The sequence below is a fragment of the Trichechus manatus genome, unplaced genomic scaffold, assembly GCF_000243295.1.
Source record: "Trichechus manatus latirostris isolate Lorelei unplaced genomic scaffold, TriManLat1.0 scaffold00008, whole genome shotgun sequence".
NCBI classification, from domain to species: Eukaryota; Metazoa; Chordata; class Mammalia; order Sirenia; family Trichechidae; genus Trichechus; species Trichechus manatus.
The window spans coordinates 13,892,235-13,906,043 of record NW_004443944.1 but is presented as its reverse complement, the minus strand read 5'-3'; the positions used below and the strand labels follow the sequence as shown (position 1 = coordinate 13,906,043).

Sequence of the window (13,809 nt, the reverse complement as noted above, 5' to 3'; positions counted from 1 at the left end):
AGAGCGACCAGATAAATGGGAGCTCCTAAAAATCAAACACGTTCATCAAAAGAGTAAAAAGACAACCTACAGACTGGGAAAAAAATTTTGACTACAAGTCTGATCAGCATCTAATCTCTAAAATCTACAAGATACTGCAAAACCTCAACAACAAAAGGGCAAATAACCCAATTAAAAAATGGACAAAGGCTATGAACAGGCACTTCGTCAAAGAAGATATTCAGGCGGCTAACAGACACATGAAGAAATGCTCACGATCATTAGCCATTAGAGAAATGCAGATCAGAACTACAATGAGATATCATCTCACCCCAGCAAGGCTAGCATTAATCCAAAAAACACGACTTAATAAATGCTGTAGAGGTTGTGGAGAGACTGGAACACTTTTATACTGTTGGTGGGAATGTAAAATGGTACAACCACTTTGGAAATCTATTTGGCGCTTTCTTAAAAAGCTAGAAGTAGAAGTACCATACGGTCTAGCTCTCCCTCTCCTTGGAATATATCCTAGAGAAATAAGAGCCGTGACACGAATAGATATATGCACACCCATGTTCATTGCAGCACTGTTCACAATAGCAAAAAGATGGAAACAACCTAGGTGCCCATCAACAGACAAATGGATAAATTATGGTATATGCACACAATGGAATACTACACAACGATAAAGAACTTAGTGATGAATCCGTGAAACATAACATGGAGGAAGCTGGCGGTCATTATGCTGAGTGAATTTAGTCAGTCACGGAAGGACAAATATTGTATAAGGCCACTATTGTAAGAACTCAAGAAAAGGTTTAAACATAGAAGAAAACATTCTTTGATGGTTACAAGGGTGGGGAGGGAGGGTGAGGGTTATTTACTAGCTAGATAGTAGATAAGAATTATCTTAGGTGAAGGGAAGGACAGCACACACTACAGGGGAAATCAGCACAAGTGGACTAAACCAAAGCTAAGAAGTTTCCTGAATACAACCAAACACTTCGAGGGACAGAGTAGCAGGGGTAGGGATCTAAGTACCATGCTTTCAGGGGACAGCTAGGTCAGCTGGCATAACAAAGCTTATTAAGAAGATGTTCTGCATCCTACTTTGGTGAGTGGTGTCTGAGTTCTTAAAAGCTTGCAAGCGGCCATCTAAGATGCATGAATTGGTCCCAACCACCTGGAGTAAAGGAGAGTGAAGAACACCGAAGATGCAAAGGAAGTATTAGCCCAAGAGACAGAAAGTGCCACATAAACCGCAGACTTCATCAGCCTGAGACCAGAAGAACTAGATGGTGCCCACCTACCACCAATGACCACCCTTTCAGGGAACACAACAGAGAGTGCCAGATGGAGCAGGAGAAAAGTGGGGTGCAGAACTCAAATTCTAGTAAGAAGACCAGACTTAATGGTCTGACCGAGACTGGAGGAACCCCAGAAAGCATGGCCCTGGATTCTGTCAGCCCAGAACTAAAACAATTTCCGAAGCCAACTCTTCAGACAGGGATTGGACTGGACTGTGGGACATAAATTGATACTCATGAGGAGTGTGCCTCTTAGCTCGAGTAAATATAAGAGACTAAACTGGCAGCTTCTGTCCAGAAGTAAGATGGGAAGGCAGAGAGGGTTAGGAGCTGGTTAAATGGACATAGGGAATCAGGGGTGGAAAGGAGGAGGGTGGTGTCATAGTATGGGGAGAGCAATTAGAGTCACATAACAATGTATGTATGAATTTTTATATGGGAAAAAATAAAAAATGTAAATAAATAAAGTGAGAACGTCTGTTTGTCAAAAGACACCTTAAGACTATGGTAGGTTGTTTGCAGAAATAGCCACAAATTCCCCCATCCCTGCCCACGTACATCTAAGTGTGACCCTCATTAAGAGGTGGCATCTCTTTTGTCACTTTTGTATTTGTGCTTAGCCATGGGACTTGCTTTGGCCGATGGGATGTTAGCGAACACGACAGTAGCAGAGGCCTTGAAAAGTACTTGGTCATTGGGCTTGCCCTCTTTTGCTGCTTTTGGGAATTCTACATCACCACCATGTGAACAAGCCCAGGCTAGCCTGTTGGATGATGCACAACACATGACCTGGTTATCTTCATACCCTTGTTGACAACTAGCCAAGGATCAGATATGTGAGTGAGACCACTGGACCACAGTCTGACCCCACATACATGTGTGAGCCCAGCCAACATCACATAGAACAAGACAAGCCATCCTAGTTAAGACCAGTCCAATGGCCAACCTATACAATAGATTGTTGTGAGTAGTTGTAAGCCACTAAGTTTGGGGGTGGTTTGTTACACAGCAAAAGCTAACTGACACAGAGGGTGAAGAGGCAAGCCGCAGAGATGTTTGCAATGCATACGTCCACCAAAGAACTTGTGCCTGGAATACATAAGGAACACCCGCATATCATTAAGTAAAAGACAGACAGCCTGACAGAAAAAAGTTGACAAACAACTTGAACAGGCACTGTACAAAAGAGGATCTCCAGACTGTCTGCTATTCATATGAAGGTAATCACCATCATTAATCATCAGGGAAATGCAAACAAAGTCACAGTGAAACACCTCTACATACCCACCAAGTAAAACACCAAGTGTTGGCAAGGATGGAGGACAGCTGGAACTCTTCTCCCTGCCGGTGAGAGTGTACATTGACACAACCACTTTAGAAATTTGTTTGGCAGTACTGTTTGCTAAAGCTCCACAATTCACAGCTCCTTTACTAATTCATTTCTAAGTTTGTTACACAATAGAAATGTATAAGCTATGGGCCAAAAGACGTGTTAGAATATTTGTAGCAGCATTGTTCATAATTGTCAGACAATGGAAACAACGTAGATGTCCATCTGTGGTAGATAGGATATATAAATTGTCACATACGATGAAATACTGAATAGCAATGAAGAAGAATAAACTTCTCTGATGAATTTCTTGAACATCATGCTTAGTAAACAAAGCCAGACCCAAAAGAGGATGTGCTTTATGAACCCATTTGCATAAAGTTCAAACACAGGCAAAACTAATCTGTTGTTCCCTTTGGTAATGGGCAGTAGTGATTGGAGGAGGCATAAGTGGAGTGCTGGAATAGCCTGTTTCTTGATCCAGGTGGTGTTGGTTATACCATTGTTATTTGCACAAGTTCATCAAGCTGTACACTTGTGATTTGTGACTTTTCCATAGATGTTACGCCTCATGAAATAAGTTTATTTTAAAAAAAGATCTACGGTGTGAGGAAGCTGATTATTTTAGAAAAACAGTATTTAAACCCGTCTGTGTGTGTTGTTTCTTAGACATAATAGTAGTCATTCTAATTAATGTGAGTATAATGGACTTAAAAAAAAAGGATATAATATTCTTGGAGTTTAATTTTTACTTGTGTGGAGATTTGTGAGATTTGATTTTTCAGAATATATCCCCAAATGTATCCTGTCTAGCGTAATATACACTACAACCTTGTAACTTCTGAAACCTACCAGTTGCTGGAAGTTCCCTGGCTAGAGGTTTCTTAATGACTTTAAAAGCCAGCATTTATGAATAAATTACTTTAAAATACCCAAATTAGAGTGGCTCTAAAGTCAGCCCGGTAACTTTATTTTCACGTGCTTGCATTTGGATAGCCCCGGGTGTTGCATGACTTTATAGTGAGGAAAACGGGGAGAAAACCACAGGCAGATGGACTACAGTGGGTTTCTATCTCTTATAATCTCATGATAAGACATAACATGTCTTGGCACAGTAAATAGTAAGCACTCACTAAACTGGTAATTTCTGTTGTTATTCAGTAAGCTTTCTCTCACCAAAATATCACGAGATTTTTCTCCAGAAGCCCTGAAGTTTTTAAGATCAATGCTTAGCTTTGTTTTAGTGGAGTTGCATCTTTCATGGATTGTGGTTGTTAGGTGCTGTTGAGTCGGTTTTTGACTCATGGCAACCACATGTGACAGGGTAGAACTGTTCCATAGGGTTTTCTAGGCTGTAGTCTTTACAGGAGCAGATCACCAGATCTTTTTCCTTCGGAGCCGCTGGGTAGGTTTGAACCGCCAACCATTCAGTTAGTGGCTGAGCACTTGACTATTGTGCCATCAGGGCTCCTTTACTCATTGATTTAGGGTCTAAAAAATGATGAAAAATTTGTGTGTAGACCAAGTTATCCTTAAATTATCCATAAAGTGCAGTGCATGTGGTTGTATGTGTACAGCCTAGTACTATTGTTCTTAGACACATTTCAGTTTTAGAGCCCTAATTTAACCAACCATAAAGAAAATTGCAGGTGCAGATGAGGTCAGGGCCTTGGAACCATTGGTTCTGCCTGGAGGAGAGTGATTGCATACCTGGTGTTGAATTGCGGGGGTGGAGGGGTAGGTGGGTAGTATGTCCACTTGCCCGGTGGTCTAATCTGTTGTCTTTCATGGTAAATCCTCTGTAACCTTGATGACTAGTCCTGGGTGTGTTTGTGAAGATGACTCTTGACAGAGCCTCATTCAGAGCCTAGCATATGTTTGTCTCTCTTCCCCACTGGAACCAAGCTGCGTGATTTTGTCCCTCTTGTTCATCTTGATGTCCTTAGTGCCTACCACATAGCAGTAGTTCAAGAAATATTTGGATGAATTGAAGGAACTCGTAAATTAAATCCAAAGCTTGCTTCCTTGACGCACGCACACAGAGTTGTTGGGAAAGCCGTATGGAAGAGCTTGGTTACCTGTTTCCTCTTCAGGTTGTCACTCTGTTTTTGTGGCCTGTCTACAGAACTATCACTCCAAATGCCTTTGGGCATTGGTCCTGTCTTATGCTTTGTTACTTCTTCACCCCAGATCCTCTAAATGGTATATAGAAAAGTACATTACATCTAGAAAGTACAGGTAGTCCCCGACTTAGAACAGAGCTCTGTTCCAACAGCTCTGTCATAAGGCAATTCTGACATAAGTCAGATAACTTCTGTTTTTTTTTTTAGTTTTCATTAGTATTGCCTTTTATTATGACGTTGGTATCTATAAATCCAATCTTCGAGCATCTGCGAATGAACGCCTGAGAATGATAACACCAGCAGATTACGTGCTGCAACATCGTATGTAGTACATACTACTAACGATAAGATGTAAAAAAAAAAAAAAGGATGGTCGAAAGTGTGGTTCGTTGTAACTCAAATACATTGAAAATCAGGGACTGCTTGTACTAACTAAATGCGTTTGGTTGATAAGAGTAATGCATATGCTTTTTCCTTAGTTCTGATAATAGCATCTTATGCTGCTCTTGGAATATTAAAAAAATTCCTAACCAAAGCTAGTTTTTGTTACTCCGTTCTCCTCCCATTCACATTCCTAAATGGTGCACAAAAGCATCATCAGCAATACCAGTTTTGTAAGTCTGGTTCCTAGTATTTTAGAACAGGAATATCATGTAGTTTCCTATGATGCTGCCCTCCCTGTGACCACCAAGTATAGGAAGTTAACCTTGGAGGGAGGAGGTTGGTGGTCGGTAGTCTGGTTCCCTGTAAGGGAAGGTGTAAACCTTCCACTTTCAGGCGGCCGCCAGTTACTTGTGTCCTTAGTCAGCTCTACAACTGTCCTCTGACAAACTGCCAGCACCCCAAGCCCTGAAATTCTTAAGCTGTCCATATGGAAAGCAGAAGGTAAATAAAACAGAAGTGAAAGTAGATTTAATTTTTTAGACTGTTCTTTTACAGGAACAGTTTTGCAGTTCTCGGCATTTAAAAAGATACTGGTTCCGATATGTTTTATTGACATCAATTACTGTAAGTCTGATTCATTTTCTCCCTATTGATTTCTGTCCAAGGTGAAATTCATGACATTTAACAGAAAACATAAGTGATTTTTTTTTTTAAACAGATACTATTAAGGACTGTAAAAATAAGGTTTAAAGTTAGTGACACTTGAAAAAGCAATTTAATACCTCTGTGTTAACAATTTTATTCTAATTTTGCATAGAAATGACATAAGCAAAGGCTCTAGTAGCTTGCTCTAATGATCTGAGAATGCTGTTATCATTCTCTTCCATATTCTACTTTAAGGCCCAAATTCATTTTATCTGCATTAAAGCTTTTCAGTAGTAGAACACCGTAGCAATATGCTTCCGCTAATCACAGTATTTTCTGAAAGGTAAGCTGATCCGTTTTTAAATGAATCACATTGCAGCTGCAAAATAATTTTCAGTTCTGAAACTGCATAAGACCTTAGAGTATCAAAAATAGCTGCAGTATTAACCACAAATACATGACGTGGCTTTGTTCTTATAAATGATTTAGGGTCACCATCAATGACAGCGGTCCCTTTTTGGTATTTTTAAAGGTTTTTTGTTTAAAATGACAGGAACCCTGGTGGCACAGTGGTTAAGCACTCAGCTGCTAACCAAAAGGTCAGCGATTCGAACCCACCAGTCACTCTGAGGGAGAAAAATGTGGCAGTCTGCTTCAGGAAAGATTTACAGCCTTGGAAACTCTATGGACAGTTCTATTCTGTCCTATAGGGTTGCTGTTAGTCAGAATTGACTCAACAGCCCTGGGTTTGGTTTGTGTGTTTTAAATGGCTGTGTAACCATGGAGTTTTTAAAAATTAAGTAAAGGACAGTGTTAAAGCTCTATTAGGCTTCCAAAAGATCGTTCACTCTGGAGATTGTCTATCCCCAATATTCTCTGCCTTTGTCCTTACCCTAATGTGTCTCGGTACTGATTTCCTCGTGGATGAGTGCTGGGCCTGTCTCTGTCCTCCATGTCCCTGAGCGCAGGATACTGATTTCCTTGTGGACGAGTGCTGTGCTTGTCTCTGTCCTTCACGTTTTTGAGCACACGGCTCTTTCATTCACATTTCTTCATGCTGCATCTTGGCTGCATTCCTGCATACTAGCTTTCCATTTACAGATTCTTTGACTGTTCAGTCTAGAGTTTATCCTGTCTATGGAGGCTTTTTAAATTTCAGTGATTATCTTTTTCATTTCTAAGATTTCTTGTTCGTTCTTTTCCATCTGCTTGTTCTGGTTTCATGCCTCCCTGTTGTTGTTCACGATAGCTTCTTTCTTATGACTCCTTCGTGTACCCCAATCTTAAATATTCACAATAGCTTCTTTCTTATGCGTGACTCCTTCATGTACCCCTGATCTTAAATATCATTGTTACTTACTCATGATAGCTTCTTATGCGTGACTCCTTCTTGTCCCCCTGATTGTAAATATATTTATCTTTAAAGTCCCTGCCTGGCTAGGAAATAAAATTTCACATGGAATGGACTTGTTTTCTGTTGATTTGTTGTTTGTCGTCTTTAGAGTTTACTGTCTTCAGTGGTGTTGGTATCTTGCTTTGCAGGCCATTTTATTTCATTTTCATCCTTTCTCATTGGTTTTGAGCCTCGCTGTGCCTCTGTGGCTTTGTCTATATTTAATTGACCATCACTGGGTATTTAGAGCGGAAAGTGTGCATCAAAGCATGAAATCAGCCCTGCCATCTCCACCGGCAGCCCTCCTTGGCCAGCTTGGTGAAGGAGATTCCATACCTCCCTTTCTCGCCCTCGTTCCCTGATTCGTGGGGAGTTTGTAAAGCAGTTTTTGATTCTGTTTTTTCTGTGTCGATTTTCAAATGCACATAATTGTTCTCTTTGTGATTTGTGACTCCATTATCTTTTAACCTTGCCCCAGACCAGCATACAAAATGACCTGACCCTCCCTGGAGCTTTGCCGGGGACGGTTCGTATATCCTGCTGCTGTTTAGTGCTGACCAGCTTTGTTCCTTCCTCCCTCCCTCCCTTTGCCTCTCTTCCAGCTATCACAAAAGATTCTAATGTACAATCATTTTTAAATTTAAACCAAGTCAAGTTCAATTGTTGGTTAGCTAGTATTGGTTATTGGTTTAAGCTTTTTCTTTATTAACTGAGCATTGTGGTTTGTCTTAAAAATTCACAATGTTGAGTATATGGCTTCTTTCATATTGGCTATATGAATGTATAAATAAATATAATAAAAATGTTGTCCTAAGATTTTTGTAGTAAACTATATTGTCCCATTAACTTCCATATGTAAAAGGTGCAGCATCGCTTTCTCTGACTTTGATGATTTGTAGATTTCTCAGGGTATAACTTGTTATTGAGAAATTTTGTGTTCTTGTTTATGATGAGATTTATGATTAACACAATTTGTTCAGCACACATTGCTTTGAAGATTTGGTTCCCAAAATTTTAGCCTAGCCACTACCCTTCCCCACCCCCATTTCTGTACATACCTCCCTATATTCAGTGACTGCTGCAAGGGTTCCGGAAAGTGTGCACCCTGCGTGCTCACTTACTGCATTTTAAATTGTTGTTGTCATGTACTTCTGCATTTCCCTTCGGTCTAGCTCTGTCCATTTCTGAGAGCCAGTAGCTTCCATAAAATACTAGGTAACTAAAATATTATAATGGATAATGAGCTTTCCTGAATAAATTTTAAAATTCATTCACTCGGGGCCCTAATTCATTCTCTGTTACCAGAGTTTTGTATTTATTGCGAGATCATCTATTTTATTAAATGAGAGGGAGAGGATGGGGAATGAAGAACTGTAGCTTTAGAAATGATTCCAGTAGTGTTGGTTTCTGCCATGCTCACTTCCTTGCCTCCTTTAAGATATCCAGTTTAGCAGATGTTTTGTTTAAACTTAATTAAGCAATTATAAATCTTTCTATCCCAGCTAAATCGTAGTTTTAGAAGAACCTGCTTTTTTTCTCTCGAGAAAATGGTTTACCATAGAGATGATTCTGATTATTTTGGGTGCCCAATGGGTATATAAAACAGTGCAATGTTAATTTCAACTATTTACTTGTAAACGTTGACCAGCCTTAAGCATGCCTTTTAACAGGTGTATTCTGTAAGAGAGTGTGCCTATTTGACATCTGGTATGTAAGATGTCTTATTCTATCACATTTCTGAAGTCTGTGGTGAGAATAAGAAATACAATGAAACACTGGTGAGGAACTGGCTAGAAAAAGGAGGGGAGGTGAAGAATCTGTTTGTTACATGTTGGTATTTTTAATTTTCTACTTGTAAAAATTCTAATCTAGTGTGATCCCATCCCCAAAATGCAGAGGTGTACTTTGAATGATTCTTAAAATATTCAGTGTTGAGTAGAAGCCCCCGAACTGTCACATCTTAATAGATTTTTAAACTAAGTTATATGCACATATATGAAATGCACAAAGCTTAAGTATGTAGTTCGGTAAGTTTTTTTTTTAAACCAACTTTGAGGTTTAATTTATAAATAATAAAATATGCTTATTTTAAGCATTCAGTTCAATGAGTTTTGACCAGTACCTACACCCACATAACCACCAACACAGTTAAGATACAGAACATTTCTGTTAGCCCAGAAAGTTCGCTTGTGCTCCTGGTCCCAGTCAGTTCCATCCCCATTGCCACTCCAGGCAACAACTGATGTGCCTTAGTATACATCTGTGTTCATCATCGTGATGAACACTTGATGGGTCTTGTTCTTCGGTGCTGGGAGATTTTCTGAAATTATTTTTTTATGTTTTCTTCCCTTCTGTTTTTTGTTTTGTTTTGCTTTCTCTTTTTTGTGGAGGAGGGGACTTGATTTTCTGGGAGTTTTCTTCTATTTTCTGACTCTTCAGTTGAGCTTGTCATTTCTGCTATCATGTTTTTAAGCTCCAAGAGAAATTTTTGTTCATTTTATATAACATCCTGTTCTTGATTCATGGGTACAATGTCTTTTCTTATCTTGCTGAATATATACGTAATATGTTTGTCTTTGTTTTAAAGGCTTTCTTCTCTCTACAGTTTGTTTCTTCTAAGGGGCTTTTTTCTTCTTTTGTTTTGCTTTGTTTTTTAATCTCTTTTGTATTAGAAACTTTCCTCTGACGTTTTATAATCAGTGGTTGTCTGGTATGATGAAGATTGCTGGCTTACAAGGCAAATTGAGAGCCTCGAGCTGGGTAAGGGGCTTGTGAACACTGAGCTGGCCATGGGCTCTAGGTGGATTGTGAGTTATACACCCTGGTGATGGTATCTTTGGTCTTTCTTCTTGTTCTGGTCAGGTGGTGTAGAGAGCACTCTGCCTCCTGCATGGTGGGTAGAGGTCTAGCCCAGCAGTGTGCATATCTGACCGGACAGAGGGCGCAGGTCTCACTTAACCCCCTGTTATTGATAATGGCACTCACACTTGCCATTGTGCTAATCTGCTTCCAGTCCAGTTTAATGTTTTCCAGAAAATAACGCCTCCAGATTCTGCAGAAGTGTTAGGTGGCAGTTACCCAGCAGCATGGATTGGGGGAAGGGCTGATTCGTCTCAAACCGCTCCACCCGCATCCCCTGCAGTGAGCCCCCTGCCTTCCAGAAGGGCCTGATGCCTCCAGTCCTGTAGGATCCTGGGGGTGGAAATCGGGTTGGTTCTTAGCTTTCCCCACTGCCGACTTGTAATTGAGCTTCCTCAGATCTCCCAACTACCAATCGGCCCGATTTCCAACTTCCAGGATTCTGTTGCTGTTGTCTTGTTTCCTCTTCTCCCACTATGAGTTGTCTTTTAATAATACAGGCAGTCCCCAGTTACGAATGCCTGACTTATGAGCAACTCGTATTTAAGAACGGACCCCCATAAAACCTATTATATTAGAAGTTTGAGTTAAATGCAATGAATGGTTCATAATAACGAACGCACACACTACTTTGTGACGATTATGGGAACATTGCGTGGTTTGGAAGTGTTTCTTAAGTGTTTTATATGCACAGAAAGGTAAAATATATACTGTATGCTACGACAAACATTTGACTGACCGATGCTAAATAAGAACCATGTGTACCTGTTCCGACTTACCTACAAATTCGACTTAAAGACAGACTTAGGAACAGATCTCATTTGTAACCCAGGGACTGCCTGTAATAAAATATAAATTAAAGGAACGGATCTCATTCGTAACCTGGTGACTGCCTGTAATAAAATATAAATTAAAAGTATATTCTTTAATATAATTCCCATAGTGTTTTGGTACAGAGTCAAGTTAGCCATGTTTGATTAGTCCACCATCTCTCCCAGTAGGCACGGGGTGATTTTTTGTTGGCCCAGGCTCTTCCTCGTTCTGACAGGTTGGTGGCATGGAATTTGTGTACCATCTGCTAGAAAAGCAGTGGGAGAGTTCAGTGGTGTAAAAGGGCATTTGATCTGCTCTTAATAACTGTTGCTTTACAAAAGATTATAGTTGGAGCTCCCAGGCCTGGCGTTGAGGCTCACAATCTGGCCCACCCACCTGTGTCCCCGGCACCACCCCTCTCATCCTGGCCCACTCCCCGTTCCTTACTTAAGATGGAACGCCAGCCCATCTGCCTTTGCTTGTGCTGGGTTTTCCTGAGTGAGATGTCTTTTCCTCCCTTTCTGTCTTTCTGCCCTTTTGTATATCTTTCCAGCTCCAAGCCCCATGCTGCTGTCTCTCATCCCAGTTGTGTGATGGTTCCCTTCTGGTTTCCTCCTGTGCCCTCAGACATTTCCCACGCCACTGGTTATTGTTGATGTCCGTTTCTGCTCTGGGTCTGCTCAGTGCCTGGCACATCACTGTGCTCAGATAATGTTTGGATGAATTTCTGATGCCAGAGATTGAAAAACAAAACTCTGTCTTCTTTTTTTGCAGGATATCCGACACGAAGCCAGTGACTTCCCGTGTAAAGTGGCCAAGCTTCCTAAAAACAAAAACCGAAACAGGTACAGAGATGTCAGTCCCTGTAAGTATTCACATCGCTGTTATGGGTCTCACTGCGTCCATCGCTGGCGGGCGCGTCCTCAGCAGCGGGGCCTTTCCAGCCAAGCCTCCCTTAACCCTGGGGTTTGTTAATAAATCGATAACAGTGGAGGTTTATGACTTGATGGTTTCCTATAATAAAGGCATTAGAGACTTATAGTAATGGTTCCTTTTCCACCGGTGTAAAAGGGTAAGGTTTCCGTTTCTGGAAAATTCAGCTAAGTTCAAAGCACCTTTTTTAGCTTTGACTATTTTTGTGATGAATCATTTTCCTACCAGCTGTATAACCTTTTCTCAATGACTCAGCACCAGTATTATTAGACCCCAAGCAACGTAATAAACTCGATGCCCTACGAGAGCATTAAGGGGTGGGAGCTGTTAATCACCTCCTAAAAATGCAAGACAGCTCTGCCTGTCCGGTTGCCTGCTGGCCTCTGGCAGCCTCCTCTGCCTTCTGAGTAATCAGCTCCCAGTCTGCTGATACCTAGAAAGTAAATAACTAACCATGTTACCATGTGGGTTGAGTGAGGATCTGGGCTTGCTCCTGAGTGAAGAATGAGCTTTGCCATCTCCTCTAGGCACAGAGGCCTGACTGACTCCACCCTCCAGGAGTTTTAGATGTTACCACTCAGAGAGTGCTTGGAGCTGCTGAATCTCTTGTGGCAGTGTTCTCTGCTGAGACATGGAAGGTTCGCTCAGTTATCTCTCCAGCAGGCACTGACTGCGTGCCTCCAGGAGTGGTGGCCTTCGTACACCCTACAGCAGAGTTGGCAGCGCATCCACCCAGAATCTTGCAGAGCCCAGGTTCCCGGTGTGGAGTTAAAGTGGACCGATAATTGGTCCAGAGCAGTGTGCCTCTTGGACTGCTGCCATACTCTCCTGCCTGGGTTTGAATCTCAGCTCCACCGCTTTTAGCTGTGTGACTTTGGGCAAATTGTTCTCTTCTCTGATCGTCAGCAAGACAGGAGTCACACCCATCTCATGGGATTGTCTGAAGATGAAATAAAATAATATAAGCCTCTTCACCCAGTGCCTTGCTCATATATAGCAAAACCAGACTCTTTGCCATCAAGTCAATTCTGACTCATAGTGACCCTATAGGATGGAGTAGAACTGCCCCAGAGGATTTCAAAGGCTATAATCTTTACAGAAGCAGACTGCCACATCTTTCTCCTATGGAGCAGTTGGTGGGTTTGAACCGCTGACCTTTTTGATTAGCAGCTGCACACTTAACCACTGCACCACCAGGGCTCCTTTCATACATAGCAGGTGCTCAGTAAATGTTAGCTGTGGTGTGAAGGTTGTTCCCTGAAGGCCACACCAGGAACATCTGAAGGGCTTTTCACGTGATTGGGCCCAGCACCTGGTTACTCTGGTTCAGTAAGTCTCGGCAATGACTCCTCACAGGCATGTATTTTTTAAAATGCTCCTCGGGTGATTCTGCTGTGAAGTCCTACCCAGAAACTTGTGGCCAGCAGATCTGAGCTTGAAGGAACATCCACCATCCATATCTCCTGCAGCACCAGGAGAGCCCCTGGGTCTCCAGCTTTTGCTGAACTTGCTCTGAATTAGAGAATGTGTTGCCTTTAATATTCCTGAACAGTTTTGGTCAGTGCTCATCTAAATGGTTTTGTGAACCAGTTTTTCAGAGAAAAAACCGCATGCAAAATATTCTTCCAGGGAAATAATTCCCACGCTTTTTCACCCCCAATCTCACTCCCCCTCATTTTCTTCCTTACGCCCACCCCAGTAGACAAAGTATGGGGAAAACAGAGGATGATTCGAGGTAGAAAAGGCCCTGGTGCCTGACTCACTGTGATGGTGGTGATGATAACAGCAGCCACCAGTGAGCGGGCACTTGCCTTGTACCAGGCACTGAGGTAGGCATTTTACATGCCTCACCTCACTTAACCTTCCGACAACTCTGGAACCTTCCATCTGGCAAGTGAAAAACTAAGGCTCAGAGGACGAGTCATTTGCCCAAAGTTACCCACTGCATTTGAACCCACTTACATAACCCACCAGCACCAACCACAGTTTCTTTGATCTTTTATCTCTGTGATACATTTCATTACCTGAGTATCTCAATTTATA

The 13,809-nt window shown here is 41.6% G+C and overlaps 1 protein-coding gene across 2 annotated transcripts in view; it reads left to right on the top strand.

Moving 5' to 3' along the window:
* Positions 1-13,809, top strand: part of PTPN1 (protein tyrosine phosphatase non-receptor type 1) — a 79,883-nt gene that overhangs the window by 44,075 nt on the left and 21,999 nt on the right. For both annotated transcript variants that reach the window (XM_004370246.2, XM_023742994.1), the window contains exon 2: positions 11,608-11,698. In XM_004370246.2, coding sequence (XP_004370303.1) covers positions 11,608-11,698 — 91 coding nt within the window. The remainder of the gene's footprint in view (positions 1-11,607; positions 11,699-13,809) is intronic.